Below are 23,704 nucleotides of genomic sequence, written 5' to 3'. Positions count from 1 at the left end.
ACAGAAGTTTCATAAAGTACAGAGCCAAGTTTTCTGATTGATGGGCAGCTTTCCTCTGTGTGGTGACTCAGGGATCCTTCCATCCTAGGCTCTACCATCTTCCATCTGCTGTGGAAGAGACCAGACTTGTTCCAAGACCAGGTCTGGAGAGGGCACAGGGCACACCTGGCTAGAACTCAGTCCTGACTGCTTGGAAGGCTGTGAAGGGTGGCCTACTTATACAGCTGTCCCTCTGCATCCGTGGATGGATTGAATTCAACCAACCATGGATCTAAAATTAAAAAAAAAAAAATCCAGAAAGTTCCAAAAAGCAACACTTGAATTTGCTGCATGCAGGCAACTATTTACATAGCATTTACATTGTATTTACAATTATTTACATAGCATTTATATCGTATTAGGAGTTATAAGTCATCTAGAGATGATTTAAAGCGTAAGGGAGGATGTGCTTAGGTTATATGCGAATACTAGGCCATTTCATATACGAGACTGGAGCACCTTCGGATTTTGGAACCAATTCCCAGCGGATAGTGAGGGATGACTGTCCGGGAAGAAGGAGGACAAGTTGGGGCCAACAGCTGGCCAGCATTTGCCTCAGGCAGCACCCATGCCCTGGGTGCCTGCCCCGTGGGAGGGATTTAATGCATTCTCAGTGGCCCACGAACCAGTCTCAGGAGGGAAGCTAAGCGAGGACGTTGGCTCGGGTCCCTGCACCGGATGCACTGGGCCCGCAGAGAGGAGAAAGGAGGTGACGAGGATGAAGAGAAGTCACGGAAAAGGGCCTGGAACCCAAATCTCTTGTACTGGGAACTGCCCTCTTAGATATGTGCGTTTCAGACGAGAAAGGATCTTCTTAGTGGGTGTAAGTGCACAGCGATGGTCTTTGCTCAGTATGAATGGCTCGTTAGATGCTGTCTAAGTCTAGCTTTCTAGGTTAGGTTTCCAGAAATCTTCCCGGTTGGTGTCCTGGCCGCAGTGGGCACCAGCTGGTGGAGCCCAGGTCTGAACCACCACGCCTGACCCTGGCTGCCCCTGAGACAGATGCGCAAGAGAGCAGTGAGCTGACGCGCTCGGCTGAGAGAGGGATTATTTACGGAATGAGTAAACACGACTCTTCTTTTGTAGGATGCTAAAATCCACTGTGAGAACCTATGTCGAATTTTCTGAGTGTGAATCTGGTTTCTGGCAGGAAGTGAGGAGGAGGCCGGTGCTTTGCAGTGAAGGCTTGTCCGGGGTCGCCCCCTGCCGTGGAGATGCTGCCACCACTAATTCGGCATCCCAACTGCAGGGCCCGGCTGGCAGCCGAGCCCCTGAGCCCTGCCAGCTGTGTTTTGGTTGCTCTGTGGGAGAAATGTTTCCTAGAAAGGAAACAGATGTCTCTCGCCCCCCTCCCCCACATTGGAAATAGATGAATGTGTATTTTTCCTCCCTCCTGTCATCATAGGGTGATGGGCGACTTTCCTCAGGCAGCTTTCTCCTCTGCGCTGTGACCCAAGAGAGAGATGTGAGTGGCAGAAAATCGAGCCGAAAGAAATGACTAAGTTTTCTCAGAAGCTAACTCGGATGAAATGCGTTTCATGGAGAATTCAGGAAATTCAAAATCAAATGCAAAAACTAGATTTTAGTAAGAGTCTCCTCCTTCCCCAGACAGGTGGAGCACAGAAGTACGTGACCCGTGTAAAGGATGCAGCGATTGTGTAACATGTGCCTGTGGCCGACTGGCGTCCACATCCCAGGCTCCCAGCCAATTGCCCTGCCCAGAGGTTGCTGGGGGGGTGTTCTTCTCCCTGCAGCCCTCCCTCCCTCCTCTGGCGGGTGCTTCCTGCTTTCCACACAGCCCCTGTGTGTGCTTTATCAATAGGCTGAGAAATGAGATTTCAAATCAATGGAGCTTCGTTGATTAACCAGTATTTATTGAGCATCAGCTCTGCACCTAGCATTTAATCTCTTGGTTTTGTTTCTTTCTATGAGGCTAAGAGAAAAAAGAAAATCAGCTTATCACCTGAGAGGCCAGCAAACCGATGGGAAGAGTTCTAGGTAAAGGCCATTGTTCCGGTTCAAATAACTCCTCCAATTCCTGTGAACTTTGATTTTCTCTGCCCTGAAAGGAGCATGTAAGGACTGCCTTACTTTGTGGGCTTGTGGGGAAGTTCAGATGAGATCGTGGAAGTGGATGCCCCCCGGCAAGAGAACAGAGCTGTGTGTAAGGTGTGTCCGGGGCGGTGGGTTCACCCATGCTTGACAGATGACTCTAAACAGGTCTCTCCAGGAATTTGTGCTGATACGACATTTGCATGAGGAGGAAGATGTCCGCAGACTCAGGGATGCACCCAACCTCCTCCCCACATCCTTTCTGACCAGCAGAGGCCTCTCGTGGACCATATTTAGGGTGTAATATTTCTAAGCACCAAAATGGTAATTTATTTCTGGTGCCGGTCTCTTGACCATTTTCACTCTGTTCTGTTCTTGCTTATCCCCGCCCAGAAAGAGCAGGGTTTAAGAAATCTCAGCAGCAGATCTGGGAATTGTGTTAGGTTAACTTTGGAGAACAGGGGGTGAGAAATTAGGGCTAATGGAGAAACTGTGGGCACTCTGGCCTCCTGGGAAAGAGATAATTCAACAAGACAATGATTCATCCTCTTGGGGTTGAGAGGCAGCCCCTTATTTCTATTTTACTTTATTTTTGCCTACGGTATCTGATTGTCCACTTCCCTGGCTTTCACGTGATCAGGCTGCAAACTGCAAACGTTTGGCCTGAGATATGGATTTGTAATAAAAGATGACATCTGAGACCCTCAGAGGTGGAGTTCAGGGCGGATCCTGCAAACCTTGCAGTGTGACTACCCAGGAAGCTGTGTAGTGGACGTGCCAACAGATGCAAATATCTCTCTTCATTTACTATTCCTCCTTCCAGCTGCTTGCTAAACTTGTCAAATAAGGTATCTGCAAAGGTGCCTGAAGTTTTTTTCCCCCTGAGTTTATGAAATGATGTGTTATTTTGTGTTTAAGGATTTGTTTTCCTTTTCTTGTGCTTTAGAAGGTTAAAGTGCTTTTGACCTCAGAAATAGTATTTGAGAGGCAATTAAATGTCTATAAATTGGTCTTCTTCACCTGGGATATTTGATCCGAAAAAGCCTCACGCATTATTAAAGTTTACACTGAGCATATCTAGGGCCATTTCCTTCAGAAATGAAAATTCAGTCATTTCATAGAGGTGGTTTGCGGGATTGGCCATTAGAAGGAAATAAAGTCTTATGCTAAAGGAGGTTCATCAGATTTTGTTCTGTGCCCGGAGTGGTTCTTCAGAGAGCAATTGAGAACATAGTTAAGCCTGTACTCCAGGGACAAGGAAATGTTTCCATTCTCCCACCAGCTGAGGGCTCTGGGAACAGTAGCTTTTTTTGTTTGTTTGTCTTTGTTTCCTCATCTATTAAAAAAAAGTGTCACCTTTCAGAAGTAAGATAAATGTAAATATGGAAGATGACTTGTTATGTCCACGTATTTATCAAGCATCTTTAATATGTCTGGTACTTGTACAAGGCAAGAGATGAGTTACAAGAGAAAGATAAGGAAAGACCATCCTTGATTTGGAGGATGTCTTTTGATGAGACAGTTGAGGAATAAATGCAGGCAACATATGCTTAAAAATTAAATTTCATGGTTCAGACTTGGATATTTCATTATAAAATTTCTGTTGTTTATAAATAAACCACCATTGAGCTGAATGGCAAAACTTCTCAAAATAGAGGAATTGGGCCACCTCCGTTACTCTCGTGGTGGCTGAGCCTCGGGTGTCAAGCTACCGCACCTTTCTGGGCCCTTCAGGTGCCCCTCCCTCAGGTAATTGCCTCCTCACTGCCCTGCTGGCCGTGGCTCCTCACCTAGACCGCACCCCCAGGAGGCCTCCCAAGCCCATTCCCTCCAGTACCTATCTCATCATCTTGGAATCTTCCATCTGCCAGGGGCCTTAGTGACTCAAACTTAACGAGCTAATTTTACACCTGGGTAAATGAAGGTCCAGGAAGGTGAGGTCACTTATCTAATATAATCTGGCCAGCTGGTGGCCAAGCCTTCCCACTCGCAGCTGGTTTTGGTCCTTCCATCGCTCCGGGATGCCTTCTTGGAGGCAGTCAGACAGAAGGGGTTATCGTTCACAAAGCTGAACGTTCACAATAGTGTAGGCTTTCTAGGAGGTTAACAAATGAACAGAGGGTGCACGGTCCCCATAGAGTGAGTCCTACATATATATATTCACACACACATACGTATATACATATTCTTTGTCATATTCTTTTCCATTATAGTTTATTACAAGATGTTGAATATAGTTCCCTGTGCTCTCCAGTAAGACCTTGTTGGTTTTGAGTAAGTCTTGAATAGTGGTATTTGAGGCCGTATGAGAGGTCTACAGTAGAAGAAGAATGCAATTGGTGTCTAATTACAAGTTAGAGCGGCAGACATTTCTTGAAGTTAAAACAGTTATAATGGAAATATAAGAACATAGAAGTTTTGTAATAATGCCCCTAGCCTCCCTCTATAACACAACATCATAATCTGTTTGTAGTCTTAGCTTCTCAGGTGTTAAAATTTATAACTGCACTTGTAATACTATTATTCTGCTTTTCCCCCTTGCTCACCAATCATACACATTGTTCGTGATTCTCTGATCTTTATCAGCCGTTTGAATGGGGGCAGAATAATCCACCAAGTGACGATGCTGATCATCAACCCCAGCCTCTGCTATGGAACATTCAGATTGCTGTTGAATGAAGTGCTTCTAGCTTTTTGATATTAGAAAATAAAATAGCATGGGCACACAGGCCTTTTCTCTTATTGGATTATTTCTTTACGATAAATTTCCAGAAAATTTTTATTAAAGTTTGCATACATTCTCAGCTTTTTTTTTTTATATAGTAAATCAGTAGTGCTTATTTTTTTTTTAATTAATTAATTTATTTTTGGCTGTGTTGGGTCTTAGTTTCTGTGCGAGGGCTTTCTCCAGTTGCGGCGAGCGGGGGCCACTCTTCATCGCGGTGCGCAGGCCTCTCACTATCGCGGCCTCTCTCGTTGCAGAGCACAGGCTCCAGACGCGCAGGCTCAGTAGTTGTGGCTCACGGGCCCAGTTGCTCCGTGGCATGTGGGATCCTCCCAGACCAGGGCTCGAACCCGTGTCCCCTGCATTGGCAGGCAGATTCTCAACCACTGTGCCACCAGGGAAGCCCCTATTCTCAACTATTAAACCACTTTTGGCTCCAGGCAGACCATTTGTGATGCTTCCATAATTTCGTGGGTTGAATTTAAAACGCTAACCCTGAAGATGCCATTTCCCTGTCATGCTTTGTCTAGAACTTGGGGGAGTTCCCTCCAGGTAGATGGCGTGTCTGAGTCCCCCACTAAGTCTGCCAGTGAAGTTGACCTTGGGCATGGAACTGAGTCACAGTGACACACGTTAGTTACATTTTAGTAATTAACCAGTTAGTAAAATAGTCATCCTTACCTATTAGAGAATTTAAATCCAATAAGATTTACAAGTTGGGCCAACTTTTCAAAGAACTTGATCAGCTAGGTGTGTTTCAGTGCATTCCAGGTTGTAATTATTTAAATCATGATTTTCCCCCATGCTTGAGGAAATTGCCTTTCCCGAATAAATTTCAGTCCAGATTGAACTCAAAACCACAATTCTATGTTTTTCAGCTTGTGGCTCCCAGCTGTCCTGATTAAGAGCTGGTCTTGCCCCGTTCCCGGGCTCTTCTGCCCCTCTACTTTATTTCAACTTGGCAGCCCCCAGACCCAGGTACGCCTGGAAGTAAGGAAGTAAGGATGCTGAGGGGCTGTCTAGAGGCGGTGGAACCTGCACGGCTCTGACGGGTGGGGTTGGGGAATGAGGAAGAGGGATGAGATCCTGGGTACTTGGTAACTTTCACCAAAGAGGAAACCCTGGTGGAAGATGGATGCTGATGGTTTCTGGCTTGGAAGTGCCGAGGTTGAGTTGTCCGTGGAGCGTTCAGGAGATGCCCAGCTGGAAGTTGGTCTTACTGGACCAGAGCTCAGAGATGTTTGGCAGGAGACAGATTTGGGAATAATCAATGTAGAGCTGCTATCAGGTCCTTGGGCATTCGTGCCCACACTCTACCCTCTGCTTCAGGCAACCCCTAAGGGACAGGGAAAGAGCCAACGGTGTCAGCAAGACTATCAGGATCCCTATGGTCACTTCTAAGGGAGCGAGTCCCTTGTCTCCTAATAACAAGCAGACCTCATAGCAAACCAGCCCCGATTATTCACCCTGAGCAGGGACTGAGTCAGTGGGACAAACAGCGGATCTGCGGTATTCCAGAAGCTGTCAAGTATCCGTGCTTGAGTTTATACATTCCTTTAAAACTCTAAACTCTTTCCTTCTGTGTCCTCCTTTCTGACACCACCTGGGTCTCCACCCAAAGCCTCTGATGAGATGTATCATATTTATTACACCCCAGGGGGGCCCAACGTGCGCCGTGTCCCCCATTCCTTGTATTTCCGTGTCATTGGCAGGGGGAGGGGTCTGGCATCCTGCACCTGATTTGGTGGATAGAGCAGAATTACTTATTTACTTAACATTATTTCTATAGGCATGAGTTGATATCAAACCTGGTCTTTCGTTTAAGTGTCCTTATGCTGTTGCTTCCATTGTTTGTCCTTGTTGCCAGATTGTCTTTTTCTCAGATGAAATTTACCTTTTTTTGGGGGGGGAAATGTTATTTAAATTTCATCATGCTGATATCTTTTATTGCCAATTTTACTTTCCAGACACACATGGACATGATGCCCCAGCAATGGTGGGTAGAGTGCTGGGGAGAGAAGAGGGCCAGGGCGGTGGCCAAAGGGGCTGCCCAGCGGCTGGCCTTTCTGGAGAGCTTGGTCCAAGCACCCAAATTGGTGCCACTATAAGTCACAGTCTCCAGCAGGGTCCCCACCACTGTCCCCCCAACTCCATGTTTTCCTAGTTGGCTTCCCATCAACCATTTTAAACTCTTCTTCCCCACTCCCACCTTAGCTGGTGACCTTGCTTACTACCTGCCCTGCCTGGATTTTCTTTTTTTGGCTGCTTCATGTGGCTTGCAGGATCTTAGTTCCCTGACCAGGGATCGAACCCAGGCCCTGGCAGTGAAAGTGACGAATCCTAACCACTGGACTGCCAGGGAATTCCCCTGTCTGGATTTTCTGATTGAATCTGTCATAACCCCCCTACAGGATAGGTAGTGGGGCTCAGTGTACAAATGAAAAAGTTAGAGAAGGTCCAATAAACTCCAAGTTCCCCACTGTAGCCCCAATATAGGGCATAGTGTCTGGCACCAGGTAGGTGTTCAGTAGGCAATTTTTCAAGTTAATTTTAACATAGGAGAAACTTAAAACTATGGGGAGTTGGCAGCACAGAAGGAAGGTTTGAAGACATGAGATAAAGAGGAATCAGTAACAGAACAGCTATTCGACCTGATGGAGGATCAGACAAAGAATGCAGGTGAGGGGATTGGCCCTGAGTGGAGGGGAGATGTCTCCTTGGAGACCAGAGGCAAAGGGGTCAGGGCGGAGCAGACGGGATGCTCACGGGAGGGTGGGGAGTGTCTGTGGGCAAGTGTGTTTGGAGAAAGTCTGGAACAGCTGCCATAGGGAACGGAGAAGGAAGCTGACCAAGGATGCGCACAAGAGATCAGCCTGTGTCCCTCTGGCTGGAGGAGAAGGGCATTAACTGAGTGTCTACTGCATGCCAAGAGCACAGGTCAGGCCAGTTGATCCTCTCAGTAGCCCTGAGGGTACCATTTGACAGATAAGGAAACCAAGGCTCACTGGTAACTTTCTCAAGGCCACACAGTGAAGGAAACTGCAGCAGGAATTTATTAATAGATCTGACTCCAAAAACCTGTGTTCTTTCCCATACCCCACCGCCTCTTGCAAGGTTTTGGCTCATTATGGACAAAAGCCCTCCCTAAGCCGCAATCAACTCTTGGCCGGCTCGAGGCTTCTTAATCACTCCTTTTCTGGGCCAGGAACAGAGAGGACGCTTACGGTCATGGAGGTACTACCTTTGCCAGCTGCTGATTTTTCCATGAGGAGAGGATTTCTCAGCTGCTTGATGAACTCATTCTGTGTGCCTCTCCCACTGGGTATGTAGCAGTCTGTTTGCACTTGACCCTTTGATCAGATGCCCGACTGCTCTGCTCGGGGCATAAGGAACCTCAACCATGTCTTCTTACACAACTTAAAGTTCAGTAGTGATATAAAACTTCTAAAATTCACTTTTTATAACCTGAATCCAACAAGTCTTTAAAACAGAGGTGTGCACACTACTATATATAAAATTGATAAACAACAAGGACCAACTGTATAGCACAGGGAACTATATTCAATATCTTGTAATAACCTACAAGAAAAGAAAAGAATCTGAAAAGTTATATATATATATAAAAGTTGTATATACATATATACACATATATATGTATATATGTGCATGTGTGTGTGTGTGTGTGTATATATATATATATATAAAACTGAGTCACTTTGCTGTACAGCTGAAACATTATAAATTAAGTATACTTCAATAAAATAAAAGCCCCAGAGGCATGACATGATGTTTCTATAACTCTTGGAAATTTTTTCTAGTTGGGTGGGGCCCATCCATGGCTGATGTTTGAAATTACTCATCAAGATTCACCTCTTGAATTAAATATTCAAGCTTGGATACCTTTTAAAGTCCCAAGGCTTTGGGAGAAACTGCTCCCTGTATCACCTGGTATCAGCAATTACTTTGGTGATCATGACAGATCAATGATTGTGATAAGAGGAGGAGGAGGAAGATGATAAGTTCAGGGAAGGGGGGATGGACTTCTTGGGGATGGAGGGGAGAAGAGGTTGGTACCCAAGTGGGAAGAGGGAGAAAAGGAGGAGAGACTAGAGTCACAAAGACGAACTTTGTGTGAGAGACACCAAGGGACAGAGAAGGGAGCCCAGGCAGGGAGCTGGTGCTTGAGGAGATCAGGGCAAACACCAGGATGAAGGGCCAGAGGCAGAGTTTAAGGCCCCATCATTGTGAGGCTGGGTAACAGCATGTGGGGATAGGGTGCAGAAGGAGCCTAGTGGCCTTGGACATTTGGGAAAGCGGAGGAATGGTGACTTGCCTTTGTGTGTGTGGGTCAAAGAGGTCTAAGGGCCTCGCTGATCTGTTGGTAACTCCACATCTCTAAATAGGGCCAACAGAGGCCCAAAAAGGCTCCCTTTGGAAAGATGGAAATAAAAACAAAAATAAATAAATGGGACCTAATGAAACTTAAAAGCTTTTGCACAGCAAAGGAAACCATAAACAAGACAAAAAGACAACCCTCAGAATGGAAGAAAATATTTGCAAACGAAGCAACTGACAAGGATTAATCTCCAAAATTTACAAGTAGCTCATGCAGCTCAATATCAGAAAAACAAACAACCCAATCCAAAAATGGGCAGAAGACCTAAATAGACATTTCTCCAAAGAAGACATACAAATGGCCAACAAATACATGAAAGGATGCTCAACATCACTAATCATTAGAGAAATGCAAATCAAAACTACAATGAGGTATCACCTCACACCAGTCAGAATGGCCATCATCAAAAATTCTACAAACAATAAATGCTGGAGAGGGTGTGGAGAAAAGGGAACCCTCTTGCACTGTTGGTGGGAATGTAAATTGATACAGCCACTATGGAGAACAGTATGGAGGTTCCTTAAAAAACTAAAAATAGAACTACCATACGACCCAGCAATCCCACTACTGGGCATATACCCTGAGAAAACCATAATTCAGAAAGAGTCATGTACCAAAATATTCATTGCAGCTCTGTTTACAATAGCCAGGACATGGAAGCAACCTAAGTGTCCATCGACAGATGAATGGATAAAGAAGATGTGGCACATATATACAATGGAATATTATTCAGCCGTAAAGAGAAATGAAATCGAGTTATTTGTAGTGAGGTGGATGGACCTAGAGTTTGTCATACAGAGTGAAGTAAGTGAGAAAGAGAAAAACAAATACTGTATGCTAACACATATATATGGAATCTAAAAAAAAAAAATGGTTCTGATGAACCTAGGGGCGGGACATAGAGAATGGACTTGAGGACACGGGGAGGGGGAAGGGTAAGTTGGGACGAAGTGAGAGAGTAGTATTGACATATTTACACACTACCAAATGTAAAATAGATAGCTAGTGGAAAGCAGCTGCATAGCACAGGGAGATTAGCTCAGTGCTTTGTGACCACCTAGAGGGGTGGGATAGGGAGGGTGGGAGGGAGATGCAAGATGGAGGGGATATAGGGATATATGTGTACATATAGCTGATTCACTTTGTTATACAGCAGAAACTAACACAACATTGTATAGCAATTATACTCCAGTAAAGATGTTAAAAAAACAAAACAAAACAAAACAAGACTCCCTTGAGTCAGCCCAAGATGAGGGAGTGCATGTGGTCTCCTTGGGGGTATTGGGAGACTCTGTCCAGGTATATCTCCCCAGGGGACCTTGCCAATAACCCTGCATGTGTTTCTAACACCAATGTTTCCTAATAAATTGTTATTCATTAGTTGGGTCAGAAAGCATGCTTTCTATATTACATTTTATTTTTGGCTGTGTTGGGTCTTCGTTGCTGCGTGCAGGCTTTCTCTAGTTGCGGCGAGTGGGGGCTACTCTTTGTTGCGGTGCACGGGCTTCTCATTGTGGTGGCTTCTCTTGTTGCGGAGCACAGGCTCTAGGTGCGTGGGCTTCAGTAGTTGTGGCATGCAGGCTCAGTAGTTGTGGTGCACGGGCTTAGCTGCTCTGCAGCATGTGGGGTCTTCCCAGACCAGGGCTCGAACCTGTGTCCCTGCATTGGCAGGCAGATGCTTAACCACTGCACCACCAGGGAAGTCCCATAAATTACATTTTTTTTTTTAATACCTCCCAGAAATTCTGGTTTGGATGGGGCATGTACTCTGTTTTGTATTATTTTCCTTGGAGCCTTGTTGGGTTTGATTGGTGAAGAGATCATAAGGAAGTTCATTGTAAATAAAAGGAAGCAGGATGGAACTTCGTACCAGAGAAGGAAACATGGATGTCATCAAAGAGGAGGACACAGAACGAGGGTGGAGGGACCCCAAAGACACACTTCCTCTACTTCTCAAATGGGTGCTTGCCCCCAGCCCAGCAGGGTGCCTCTGGATGGGGGCTGGTCCAATGGGGGTGTTATGGGAGATGTGGAGGCAAAATATAGGCCCAGAGACTCACCTAGAACTGGGGTGAGAATGGCACCCAGGTTGTGTCAGTAGACTTTTGATTGTGCTGGGAAATCACACTGCTGATAATCCAAATGGAATTAACAGCTTTTGTTGTTAACTTGACACTTCTCACCCAAGCTAATGAACAGCTTACTGTAAAACTAAATTGGTAACTTTAGGGGCCTGGAAAAGAGTTCCCGACTTTCCGCAGGCCCACCCTCACTTTATTGAACTTGGAAACTTCTGCGTTAGTCTTGAATTCATCCTTCTTGAGCTGGCACAACACAGATTGTGCTGGAAAGTCATGGAATTCACCACATTCATCCTTTAATTAGAATAAACTTGGATTTAAAAGCTTCTATGTGATTTGGAAAAATCCAATCTTTGGTCTCAGACTGCTAAATCCTCTGAGAATTTTGAAATGCAAATATACAAAGCATAATACAGTGTTAGGTTCTATTAATCTGAAGAGTATGTGAGTCATTTTAAACCTAGAGTATTTCAGACTTAGTCATTTCCTTCATATGAAATCCAACTTTCCAGCGTAACAGTTATGAAGGGCAAGGTTTTCCAGCATATAGAACTACACATCTTCGGTGTGGGAACTGGGTATGGAGGTAGGATTGCTAATGGGCTTTGCAGCATTTTATTGCAACTCTGATTAAACTTTTTTTTTTTTTTTTGCTTCATCCAAACTTTGCTTCTCATAAACTTTCTTCTCTATTTTTCTCTCCTCTTTATTCTTCTTGCTGTTTAGTTCCACGGGGTGTTCATTTTCTCCAGTGAGTTTCACATGAAGAAAGTGTCTGCAGCTGAACACAGTGCTTTGAATCCCCTCCCGTATCGTGGTGGTTCACGGAGATGCTGCAGTGTGATTCCCAGCTCTCTGCACAGTAGGTGCTCGACAGACATGTGTTGAATGAATGGATTTTTAGAACAGCATAAAACTTTTAAAAAATGATAGAAATTCTCTCTTCTGAGTGGGTTAAAGCACTGACATTTAACCATTATAAGGACAGTGGAAGTCACAAGCATCTCATTGAGGAGTTTATATCTTGATTTTTCTTCTTTTTCTTGTAAACAGGGATTTAAAATTTACTATTTTTCTCTCGATCATGTCATCTGTTTCTCAGAAGAATTGTGTGAGAAGGGCAGAGCGGTAGTACATCAATTATACCTCAACTGAAAAAAAGAGGAAAAAAAAAAGGAAGAGCCACGCAATAATTATTACCCTCATTTCATGGATGAGGAAAATGGAGTCCAGAAACATGGATAATAAAAACTAGGGCAAGAACACAGAAATTCTTAGTCCAGTTCTTTTGGTATTTTACTTCCCTCCTTTCAGGAGAAGGCAGACTTAACTGTGGTGAATAGTCTGTGGGGAGCTGTGGTGGTCGTTACTGCGATTCAATAAATATTTCCAGGCACATGGTTACTTCCCTGCACCCTTTGGGGTGTAATATGGCCATATGATTTGCTTTGGTTAATGACACATGTAGATATGACACTGCCATTTCCAGGCAGAAACTTTAAGAATCAGTGGCTATATCCCTTCCAACCTATGCAGGGAAAATGGAAGCACATGCCAAGATAAAGCTTTCAGCAACCTGGCATCTAAGGTGGAAAGAATCCCTCTACTGACACATACTGGACGAGGTGTGTAAGTGATAAATTATTATCATTACTTTATTGAAGTATAATTGACATACAATATAATATTAGTTTCAGGTGTACAACATAGTGATTTGACATTTGTATACACTGGGAAATGATCCCCACAAAAAGTCTAGTTACCATCTGTCACCCTACAAAGTTCCAAGTTTTCTTTTCTTCTTGTCATGAGATCTTTTAAGATTTACTTTCTTAGTAACTTCCAAATTTGTACTACAATATTATTGACTATAGTCCTCATGCTTGTACATTACACCCCCATGATTTATTTATTTTATAACTGAAGTTTGTACCCCTTGACCCCTTCACCCATTTCACCCACCCCTCATCTCCCTCCCCTCTAGCAACCACCCATCTGTTCTCTGTATCTTTGAGCGTTGTTTTGTTTGTTTTGTTTTTCAGATTCCACATATAAGTAAAATCGTATGATTTTTGTCTTTCTCTGATAAATTATTTTTTGTTGCGTTAAGCCATTGAGATTTTGGAGTTGTCTGTTATTGTAGCAAAACTTAGCCTTATTTTGATTGATACGGAAACGAAGGAGCATACGTGGGTAAAGAATGCGTGGGTCACTGGGTGGCTGGGTGATGAGATGAGTGAATAATCACTTGTGACTGGATAAGGTCCAAGGGATAAATCTCTTCTCTTTGTACCAATGTCCTAAGTGCATAGATTCAAATAAAGTGTAAACCACAAGGATCGAGGAGGGTATTTTGAATGAGGGCACACATATGTTCATTTTCACAAGCTAAGTGTCTACAGCTACATCCTGTATTTCTAATCCCAGCGATGCTATGAAATGATACCTTTTGTTTGGTTCTAACAGATCCTTTTAACAACAACTTCCATTTTAGCAACTTCCAGTTTTTTGGTCCCCCAAAAGTGTCTGTGTCCGGATTCCTGGAATTAACTTCTTTTTGGTTCCTATTAAGTATAGCCAAGGATGCTCTTTAATGGTATTACACAAAATTTGTATCCTGTCTATGGGTTTGACCTATGACCCTCTGCTTAGACTCTTTCTTACAGAAATTGGATGAGGTCTGACAGTTAAGATCTAAGATCATACTTGTTCTGTAGACTCAGGAAAACCTCAGAGTTTACTTGCGGAATGAATCTCACTTTCTGGGTCTTTGGTCAAGTTCTCATCCCTTCTTTCAGGGTACCTGGAGAAAGAGTAGATTTCTGCACTGAATAAACGTTATCCGAAAAATTCTAAAACTTGAGCAAAGTTCCAGCATCAGGTAAGATAGTATGAGTTTACTTTTAAAGATACACATGGTGACATACATTCAGGATCACAGCCTACCTGCCTCTAGGACTACAGGGTGACAGGTCACCTGGTCTTGGAAAGTCACACCCAGGTCAGGTCACCACAGGATGAACCTTCATTTCTAGCTGAGTTGGTTTTACTAAATAAACATTTACTGAAGAAAAAGAGTATCTTTAATTTTAATAGCTTCTACTAATAATATATCGACATGATTGGGTCCTTCTAGGTTTACAGGTTGGGTTTAATTTCTAGGTTAAAAGAATCATTCCCTATGTACCCAGTTTTTGGTTGTTTCATTACAAGTGAAAGAAAAAGCAGGGTTATCTAAAACAGCCCTGTGTAGCAAGAGCTTCCATTCAAAACAACATAGCATGAAGTTCTCCCTTTGGACCAGGTGAGGGCACCCTTGTCCTCTCCCAAATATTTACTCAAGGTGACAAAAAATAACCACTTCCATTTAAATTAGTTAAATTGGATGACAAAAGCAGTTTGCTTAGTTAACTTCTAGTTGTATTTTGTTGTTTCACTTTAGATCATAACGTCACCTTCAATTGCAGTTCTCTGGCTTTCAACTCTGCCTACACATGAGAATCATTCACCTGGGGTAGTCTGAGAAAACTTTGAATTCCCAGATTCCATGCCCAGAAGTTCTGGTTCAGCTGGTCTGGGGTGCTGCCGGGACATGGTGTTTTTAAGAAACACCCCGAGTGCTTCTAGCATGTAGGCAGGGGTGAGAGCTACTGCCAGGGTGTTAGTTAATTAGAAACAGGTTTGTTAGAGGATGAACGTTGGAAAGAGTTTTTCTAATTTAAATTAGTGTACGGTTCACCTGAGCATTAAATAAGGTGTTATAAATAGGTACCTTTGTCCTTGGTGAATAATGGTTCTCCCCAAGGCTTGGAAAGCCATTAAAACGTGGTCATTTAGTTAAAATTTATCCTGACTTTGCTCTTGCCTGGCCGGTCCTCCTTCACTCCATCCTTCTCTGGCCGCCCCATTCCGGGTACCACCATCCTCTTGGGGCATCTCCTGGAGTCTGTGGTTTAAATCAGCTGAGCTCATCTCCCTTCCCGCTGGTCCTCTCCCTCCAGAGATTTCCGCGGGGCTCAGCCACACTCTCTGTTTGCTGCTCTGGCCCGGCTCTTCAGCACCCAGCGGCTCTGCTTTTCGCTTTCTTCCTGGAGGCTCCAGGCCTCTGCTGACCAGGGCACGGTACTCCCACTTTGGGGCCCTCTCCCCGGTGTGACCCCATCAGCCGCTGACCGCTTCCTTCCTCCCAGTCACTGCAGCTCCTAAGTAGAAGACAGACTGTGTCCTTGGGCCTTTGTATCAACTAGGAAAATGTGAACTTGGCCACTTATCGTGTTACTGTGAATGAGGGCAGTGCAGAGCAGGTGAGCTGGCCCGTGTCAGCCAGGGGCCGGAGAGGCAAACGTTCCCGGAGCTCTCCGGGCAGCCTCTCAGGCTGTGTGTTCGAATGTTCCTCTGTAGGTCAGCACCAGACCATGGAAAACCTGGACTCTGGTAGGATTCTGGGACTGGCTGAACACAGCCAGGAGAGCTGATGTGAGGGATGGATGCACATGGTGGTTGGTGGCCTTAGGGACTTACACAGACACCAGGGCAGTGGGAAAGGCCTAGGGAAATAGGGGTGACACGTAGGATCTGCGGCTTCTAAGCCCAGCTCTGCTCCTGGCTGTATGACCTTGGGCAAGTCCAGTCCGCTTCGGGCATCAGCTTCCTGGCCTGAAAATGAGGCACCTTCGTGTGCGTGCTGAACGGCTGTGGATCTGGACACAGCACAGCTTCCGATTCCACATTCCATCACATATTCCTAGGTCACGCTGCTTCTCCTTGTTCACAGAGCAGCAAGGTTCTCAATAACCCCTTTAAAACTCCAGGATCGCACAGGTGACCTAAGATCTTCTTTGGTCCCCTTCCCCTTGACCGGTGCCGCCCCCTCCCACCTGGCCCTACCGGTCACTCTGATCCTCAGGAGCAAGAAGCCTTCAGACATGGGCTTCGTGAAGCTGTCCCTTTCTATACGCGCTCCTTGCAGGCCTGGTCTCCCCACACTGCTGTGCTCAACTATTCCAGAACTGACGCCTCCCCCTCTCTTCCCTTTGGCTGACCTGTATCCTGGCACGGTTTCTATTCCGTGGTGTGCTTCCACGAACACCTGGCTAGACGATGGGGGACAGCCTGCGTCCCTCTCAAGCCAGCAGCGTTTGTGCGCGGCATTGGAGAGCATCCACCGGAATCCACAGATGGACTTCATGGTGGGAGACTGTAAGGCGTGTACTGAAATGAACAAGCCGACTGCATGGCCCCCCTCCAGACGGTCTTCACGATTTATTCTTTCTTCCATTAAGTTTTGGTGTGGTGCATCTTTGGTGAGCTGCTCATTCTTGAAATAAAAGTAACTCAGAAGACAAGTTTTTAAAAGACCTATCATTGGATTTCAACCCAGCCTAGATTTTTCGCATAACTGTTGTATCGAGAGTTTAATTCAACTGAGGTCTCTTGGGGCCTTAAACGGATGCAGTTTGGGGAATCTTTTTCTTGAGAGAAAGAGTTCAAAATTATGAATATAAATAGCTGCAGGCCCTCTGTGCAGGGGTCAGGCCTGCACCGCGGGGGGCTCAGTAGTTGAAAGAATTGAAATGAGGGAGCCCGCCCATCCTCCGGTTCTGGAACTTTGCAGCATCGCCAGGTGGCAGTATTGTGTCAAGTGTGGAAGTTGATCACCGCGGGCGCTGTGTGCTGCATCTCAAGGGACTATTTTGTAACTATGCTTTCAATCGCATCCTGTGCTCACAACTGCGTGAGGCTCCATGTGTGACTTTTCTTTTGGCAAAACAATCCGATTTCCTTCCCTCAAACTTTGAAGACTTACAGAAACCTTTAAGGTCATCAATGCAGGTGACATCAATACAGGTGTCACTGTAATGGTGACAAAGTTTGCTCCTTAAACTTCTAATACACTTTCCCCTCTGTTTTGTGGTACTTTCAAGTTGCGTTCATTATAAAGCAAAAAGAAAGTGTTTCACGTAACTTCTGCCACAAGTACTTTTAATGAGCTTTGGCTTTTCTAATGCTTTTAACCATATTAGACTTTATTTACATTGATCTTCTAGCCACACAGTAACCTTATCCCCTCCTCGTCCCCCCATATTTGACAAGGTTTTCAGAAACTCATACTGGCTCCATGCTCTGGTGAGGGATCCATCTATATTCATCTAACACAGATAGCCAAATACTCTTCCTCCCTTTTCCCACCCCTCAAACCAATTTGGAGTTTTTAATCCCATTAATAGATACCTTTCGGGTACTGGCAACTTTGCAATTCAAGTTTTAGGTTTAAAGGCAAGGAACTAGCGCTCTGTTTTAATTCTCAGTGTCTAAAATCAGCCTTTGCGATGACAGGTGCAGCTTTCTCCTAAGAGCGGTCCTCAGAATTGTAGCCATTTTGTAAAAGTGATCAAATGTGGCATTTTACAAGGCTATACTGAAGAATTAATAAAGGAAAAAACTTCAAAGTTGACCATTTCCCACTGTCACATAGTTGAAAATATGTCAATAGTGAGACTCCTGCTAAACTTGGAAACCAATAGGCTAGTTAGTCTTTTAACTGTCTCTCCTTCTCACATACGTGATAAAGACTGTGGGAACTGCCTTTAAAACTTTACAACTGAACGTGTAAGTTTATGGCTGGTTTATGTACACAGAGTACATGAGAGTCACCCCATGGGTTAGATGCAGGCCACTCACTGGTACCCAAGTTACAAAATAGTAATTCTTTAATATAAACTGCCAGGAGGTGAAGATTTTACAGTGGTTCTGACTTTAAAAAAATAGAATCGGCATGATAGCTAAAGTAGGTGTTCTTCCCGTATATCTAATTTTAAAAATCCAATTAACACCAAGAATGACTCTGGAAAGGATTTGCAAAATGTTTCTACCAAGAAACCCTCCTTAAAAGCCTCTTACATGACAAAGATCAGTCAAAGAAGTAGTTTCCATCCTATTCATTAAAAGAAAAAAATTTTTGAACCACTAAATATTCCTATTAGGAGAAGTAAAGAGAACAAACTTCTTAGCAGGATGCAGCGAACAAGTCCCCACCCAGCCCCCAATGTGTGATGCCCCCCATCATTAGCAGGGTAGCTGCCCATTTCTTATCTTGATTGACAGGTTAATAAGGGACCTGGGGCTATCTTTTCAGTCTGAACACACAACCTTACCAATTACTTTTAAATTATTGCTAATCTGTCCGAAAATAACAAGCAAGAGGAATAAAAATATCTGAAAAAGAGAAATGTCTGCTGAAGAAGCTTTTACTTCCGGTGCTTTAAAAGGTTCGGTTCAGAAAACTTGCCAGAATTTAGTCAATAGAATTTAGGCACTGAAGGTTTTCTTTTTCTTTTTCTTTTTTTTTTACGAAAAACTTGTAGTTTATAATAGTTCATTGGTTCAATTAGGAGCGAAAAAGAAGGGAGTTTTGTAATGCAATTGTCCAGCAAAGGAAAACGCTTTAAATTGGGGGATTATGTGCGCAGACCACCTGTAGGGCATTCAGAGCCCTTTTCTATAATGCTTCAACCCATGCCTAGCTGCCTGCAGGCTGGCTAACAATGCCGGGGAAAGCTGTTTAAAAGGCTGCGCGCACTTGTGCCTCTGGTCTTCACTAACTGTTACAAGTCTTCCTCTCCCTCGCTCTCTCTCCTTTTTAAAGTAAAAGTCCCACATCCCTTTAATGGAAGAACTTTAAGGCTCCGCGGTGGCCAATTGGTCTGCACCAAGAGGAGCCGGGCCGCAGGGAAAGAAACTTCAGACTATACAGCACATTTGGAGAGGAGAAAAGATCAAAGTTTTTCAAACTCAAAAGACCAAGTTCCCTACAGATTAACCCTATTCATTTGGCTCCTCTTAAAGGAATGGTGTGCTGAGCCACTAGGCAGACAGGTAAAAAGTTCAACAATTGCCAAAGCATTCTTCTGCTAATTCAACAGCCTTCAGCTCAAATCAATTAGCTTAGTCTTGACAGAGGAACAATAGCTTTTTCTCTAGGAAAAGCAGCACATGTGATATACACAAGCCTGGAAGGTTATTAAGATGTTAACCCGTTAGTTTAATCCAGTAAAGAGCGCCTGCTCTGCCACCAAATTGTCGAGTGACTTACACTGTAAAGTGTGATCGATGGTTTAAAACATTAACCTCTACCCTACCCTTCAGCAGTGTGTTCAGTCCTGGAAGAGCAGGTGCTTTCAAAATCACAGACGTGAGAAATGAACGTGGAGTTTGAAGCCTTTAGTGATATCATACCAGATAAATAAGACAGAGTGGAATCAGTGCCTTGCAAAAGTTCCGTTTACAGACACTAAGGTGAGTGTCGTTATCCATGGATCAGAAATGAGCTACCATTCAAAAAACACCACCTTCTCGGGAAAGGTGCGAAATCTTAATCTTGATTTCAGTTCAATAGTGATATTTCAACTTTGCTAACAACTTAGGAACTAGAGTTTAACAGGTCATTTTCTCCATGCCTAAGGGCAGTGTACATAATGAGGAAGTAGCAAATGTCCGTGTTTCCAACGGGCCCTCAGCAAAAAGCACTTTCAAGGTTTAACAGTTTAGGAGAGGCAGGGGGAGAGGGCAATGTTTAAATCATTTATCAAAAGTCGTTTTATTGCCAAAATAGAATACTTATATTTGTTCTTACAGGGGTGGCCTCTAAACTTTTTACAGAAAATGTACAGACTGTATATCTTTGGATATGTACATATTTTACACATTTTTACAATTTAACAAATAATTATATAAATACATCCTCTAATGTAAGAAACCCGTATTTACTTGGGGTGTATAATTAAGACATTTCTTGTTTGTTTACTTAAGGCATCTGCCTGGTCATTAAGAATACCCAAACCGTGCAATCCCATTAGGTCGCGGTCATCCCTCCTCTAGGACGTGTTAGGGGTGAGGGTTTACGCAGGAGAGTCGAGGGCGGAAACTAGGTCCCTCAGGTGAAATCTGTAGGTCTGGCTTCTAGCTCAGCAAATGGCAACCAGCGAAGGCTCCAAACCTTGGGTCCTGGAAACGCGGCAGCAGAGCTCACGCTCCTCTGCCAAGACAAATTAACGCCTGGCGGGAGGAATTCCTCGCCCGTCGGTGGAGGAACGGGGGCTGGGTCTGGGAGCCTTCAATGCCAGGTACTTTGTTCTAAGCGAGGCCCAGCTAATGGATACCATTAAGAGTTCATTATCATGCTAATAGCAATCAACACGGTGAAGGGGGGGACCCTCTGCCTCCGAGTGCCCCTCCCCCCCCCGGCAACACTCGGTCTCCTCGCCCCCTCCCCAGCCCTCCCGGGCGCCCCCTCCCCTCCGCTCAGACCTGGGACAATGGCATCTGCTTTGGATAAGACACGGAGCTGGCCGTGCCAGACCGCCACGTCAGGCCGGTGCTGACGTCGCTGTACAGGGAGCCCGCCCCGCCGCCCGGCCCCCCGCCCCCGCCGGCCCCCGGGCCCCCGCCCCCCGGGCCGCCCCCCGGCGCGCCCGCGCCCGCCGCGCCCGCGCCTTTGCTGGCCCAGCAGCAGCGGGTGCACAGCGCGCGCCACGACTCGAGCGTCTTGCCGGACCAGACCCACACGCCCGACGTGATGCCCACCACCAGGCACATGAAGTACTTGAGCATGAAGACGGCGTAGTCGGGCCGGCGCGCCTGGTCCGGCTGCAGGTCCCGCAGGCACGGGCAGTTGTGCGTGGCCTCCCAGCGCGGGCGGTTGTGCTGCTCGTAGAAGAGGCAGGCGACCACGACGGCGGCGGGCACGGTGTAGAGCACGGTGAAGAGGCCCAGGCGGATCATGAGCTTCTCCAGCTTGTGTGTCTTGGTGGGGCCGCCCTGCTGCTTGATGACCGAGCGGATGCGGAAGAGCGACACGAAGCCGGCCAGCAGGAACATGGTGCCGATGAAGAGGTAGATGACCAGCGGCGCCAGCACGAAGCCGCGCAGGTTGTCCAGGCTCTGGTTGCCCACGTAGCAGATGCCCGCCACCGGGTCGCCGTCCACCGAGCTGAGCGCCAGCACGGCGATAGACTTGACGCTGGGCACGAGCCACGCGGCCAGGTGGAAGTACTGCGAGTAGCCGGCGATGGCCTCATTGCCCCATTTCATGCCCGCCGCCAGGAACCACGTGAGCGACAGGATCACCCACCAGATGGAGCTGGCCATGCCGAAGAAGTAGACGAGCAGGAAGACCACGGTGCACAGCGCCGGGCCCGTGGTCTCGTAGCGCACGTGCTGCTCCACGGCACCCAGCTCCTCGTACTCGCCGCGCCCGCCCGGGCCGCCCGCGCCCGCGCCCGCCGCCCCCGCGCCCGCCGCCGCGCCCCCGGCGCCCCCCGCCCCGCCTGCGGCCCCGGCGCCGCCGCTACACGCCACCTTCTCGTGGCCCGCCACCAGGCGCACCAGGTAGCCAACGGACACGAAGAGGTAGCAGGCCGAGAGGAAGATGATGGGCCGCTCGGGGTACTTGAAGCGCTCCATGTCAATGAGGAAGGTGGAGACGGTAGCGAAGGTGGACACGAAGCAGAGCACCGACCACAGACCTATCCAGAAGACGGTGAAGGCGCGCTCGTCCTGGCTGAAGAACGGGTTGTGGCAGGGCAGCGCGCAGTTGGCGATCTGGCCCGTCTTGACCCGATTATAGAGAGGGTGCCGCTCGCTGGACACGCTCACCATGGGCGCGCGGCACTGGCAGCCCGGCTCGCAGGGCGCCGCGCCGCCGCCAGGGGGCCGCGCCTTCCCGCCTCCGCCGCCACTGCCGCCGCCGCGCGCGGGGGGCGCAGCCGCGTCCCCGCCGCCGCCCCTGCCGCGGGACGGGGGCCGGGCCCCGGGCGGGCGGCCGTGGCCGCTGCCGGAGGGCGGCTGCTCGCCGGGCGGCGGCGGCGGCGGCGGGCGCCGCGGCGGGCTGGGCGCGGCCGTGGTGAGGTCGGTGCGGTTGTAGTCCATGCACAGCGTGTCAGGGTTGCCCTGCTCGGGCAGCCTGTCGCAGCGCATGCGGTCGGGCCAGGCGAAGCCGTACTGGCGCATGAGGGGCGCGCAGCCGGCCTTGGCGCGCTCGCATACCGAGCGGCAGGGAGGCAGGGGCTTCTTGTAGTCCTCCAGGCAGATGGGCGTGTACATGCTGCACAGGAAGAACTTGAGGTCGGGCGAGCACTGGATCTCCACCAGCGGCCAAAATTGGTGCACCTCCAGGCCCGCCTCGTCCTGCGTGTCGTGGTTGAACTGGTTGGGCATATAGGTGTAGTTGTAGCCGATGCCCTTGCATAGCGGCACGGTGATCTCCTGGCACACCAGCTCCTTGGCCGAGGCGGCCGCAGCGCCGCTGGAGCGCTGCAGTAGCGCCAGGGCGGCCAGCAACGAGGTCACTTCCAACAGGTAACCCCACTCCATGCTGCGCGCCTCGGCCACGCGCCTTCGCCCTCCGGGCGGCGCGCGGAGGGGCGCTGGGAGATCCTGCAAGAGCGCCGGAGGAGGGGAGAGAGGGCGCCCTGCCGGGCTCTCTCCTGCCTCTCCCGGGGGGGGGGGGGGTCTGCCGATAGCCTGGTCCCTTCGCGGGACGCGTCCTCACGGCGCTGCGGGAGACGAGGGTGGCTGCCGGAGGGCACCCCGGTCCCCGGGTCTGCCCCGCTCACTCCGGCCGGGCTCAGCCCTCGCAGGGCAGAGTGGCCGGCCCCCGGCTCATCGTCCCTCTCTCGCTCGCTTTCTCCGCGCGCGCCGGTGACTTTGCCGGGCACCTAGGGCGGCGGCGCAGCAAGTTTCCTCTCGGGCGGGCCGCTGTGCGCAGTCAAGATGGCTGGGCCAGGCCGCTCCGCGCCCGGTTCAGCCCCTGCGGCCCCCTTTCGGCGTCCCGGGGCTCATGCTCGCCCCTAAGGCCGCGCGGCTGCCGCCGGGGTTCGGGGCCCGCCTCCACCGAGACCACCGCCCTCTGTCCCCGGCGTCGGTCCGTCGGTCCGCCGCCGGGATGACGGGCCCCGCCTCCGGTGGAAGTCCGCGTCGCGCTCCGGCCGGCAGTAGGGCGAGGTGTCGGCGGTCCCCTTCTCGCTGGACTCACGGAGCTAAATTCAGGCCGGAAGGCGGAGCGGACACCTGAGCGGCGCGCCAGCGCCCCGCCGCCGCCTCCTCCTCGGCGGGAGCAGCGCCCCTCGCCAACTTCCCGCTCCGACCCCGCTGCGCCCCGGCCGGCTCATGAATATTTATACGGCGCGGACTCGGTCTCCGCCCGCGGCCGGCGCGCCAATCCCGGGCGGGGGGCGGAGTCTGCGCGCTCCCCAGGCCCAGCCTTCCTGGGGCGGGCCCGGCTGTCCGCGCGGCCGTGAGTGCTGTCTGCGGCCGGAGTTTGGATAACCTTGGGATTGACCGCAGAGACTGAGGCTTTGCCACGACCGTCCCCACGGCGCTCAGTGGGGCTGAGGTCGGGGTTCCATTTCCCCG

General features: G+C 48.2%; 1 protein-coding gene across 1 annotated transcript; it reads right to left on the bottom strand.

Moving 5' to 3' along the window:
- Positions 1-19,517: 19,517 nt before the first annotated feature.
- On the bottom strand, positions 19,518-23,449 carry FZD8 (frizzled class receptor 8). Its single transcript, XM_061178526.1, has one exon. The coding sequence runs from the start codon at positions 22,661-22,663 to the stop codon at positions 20,594-20,596; it is 2,070 nt and encodes a 689-aa protein (XP_061034509.1). The 5' UTR covers positions 22,664-23,449; the 3' UTR covers positions 19,518-20,593.
- Between the last annotated feature and the right edge of the window lie 255 nt (positions 23,450-23,704).

Source organism: Eubalaena glacialis, chromosome 2 (assembly GCF_028564815.1).
Source record: "Eubalaena glacialis isolate mEubGla1 chromosome 2, mEubGla1.1.hap2.+ XY, whole genome shotgun sequence".
Classification (NCBI taxonomy): Eukaryota; Metazoa; Chordata; class Mammalia; order Artiodactyla; family Balaenidae; genus Eubalaena; species Eubalaena glacialis.
The sequence above is the reverse complement of the archived record's forward strand: the minus strand, read 5'-3'. Positions and strand labels throughout refer to the sequence as shown.

What these genes read in the sequence shown, in the direction of transcription:
- FZD8 (XM_061178526.1), bottom strand. Translation starts at nt 22,663, where the DNA reads ATGGAGTGGGGTTACCTGTTGGAAGTGACCTCGTTGCTGGCCGCCCTG.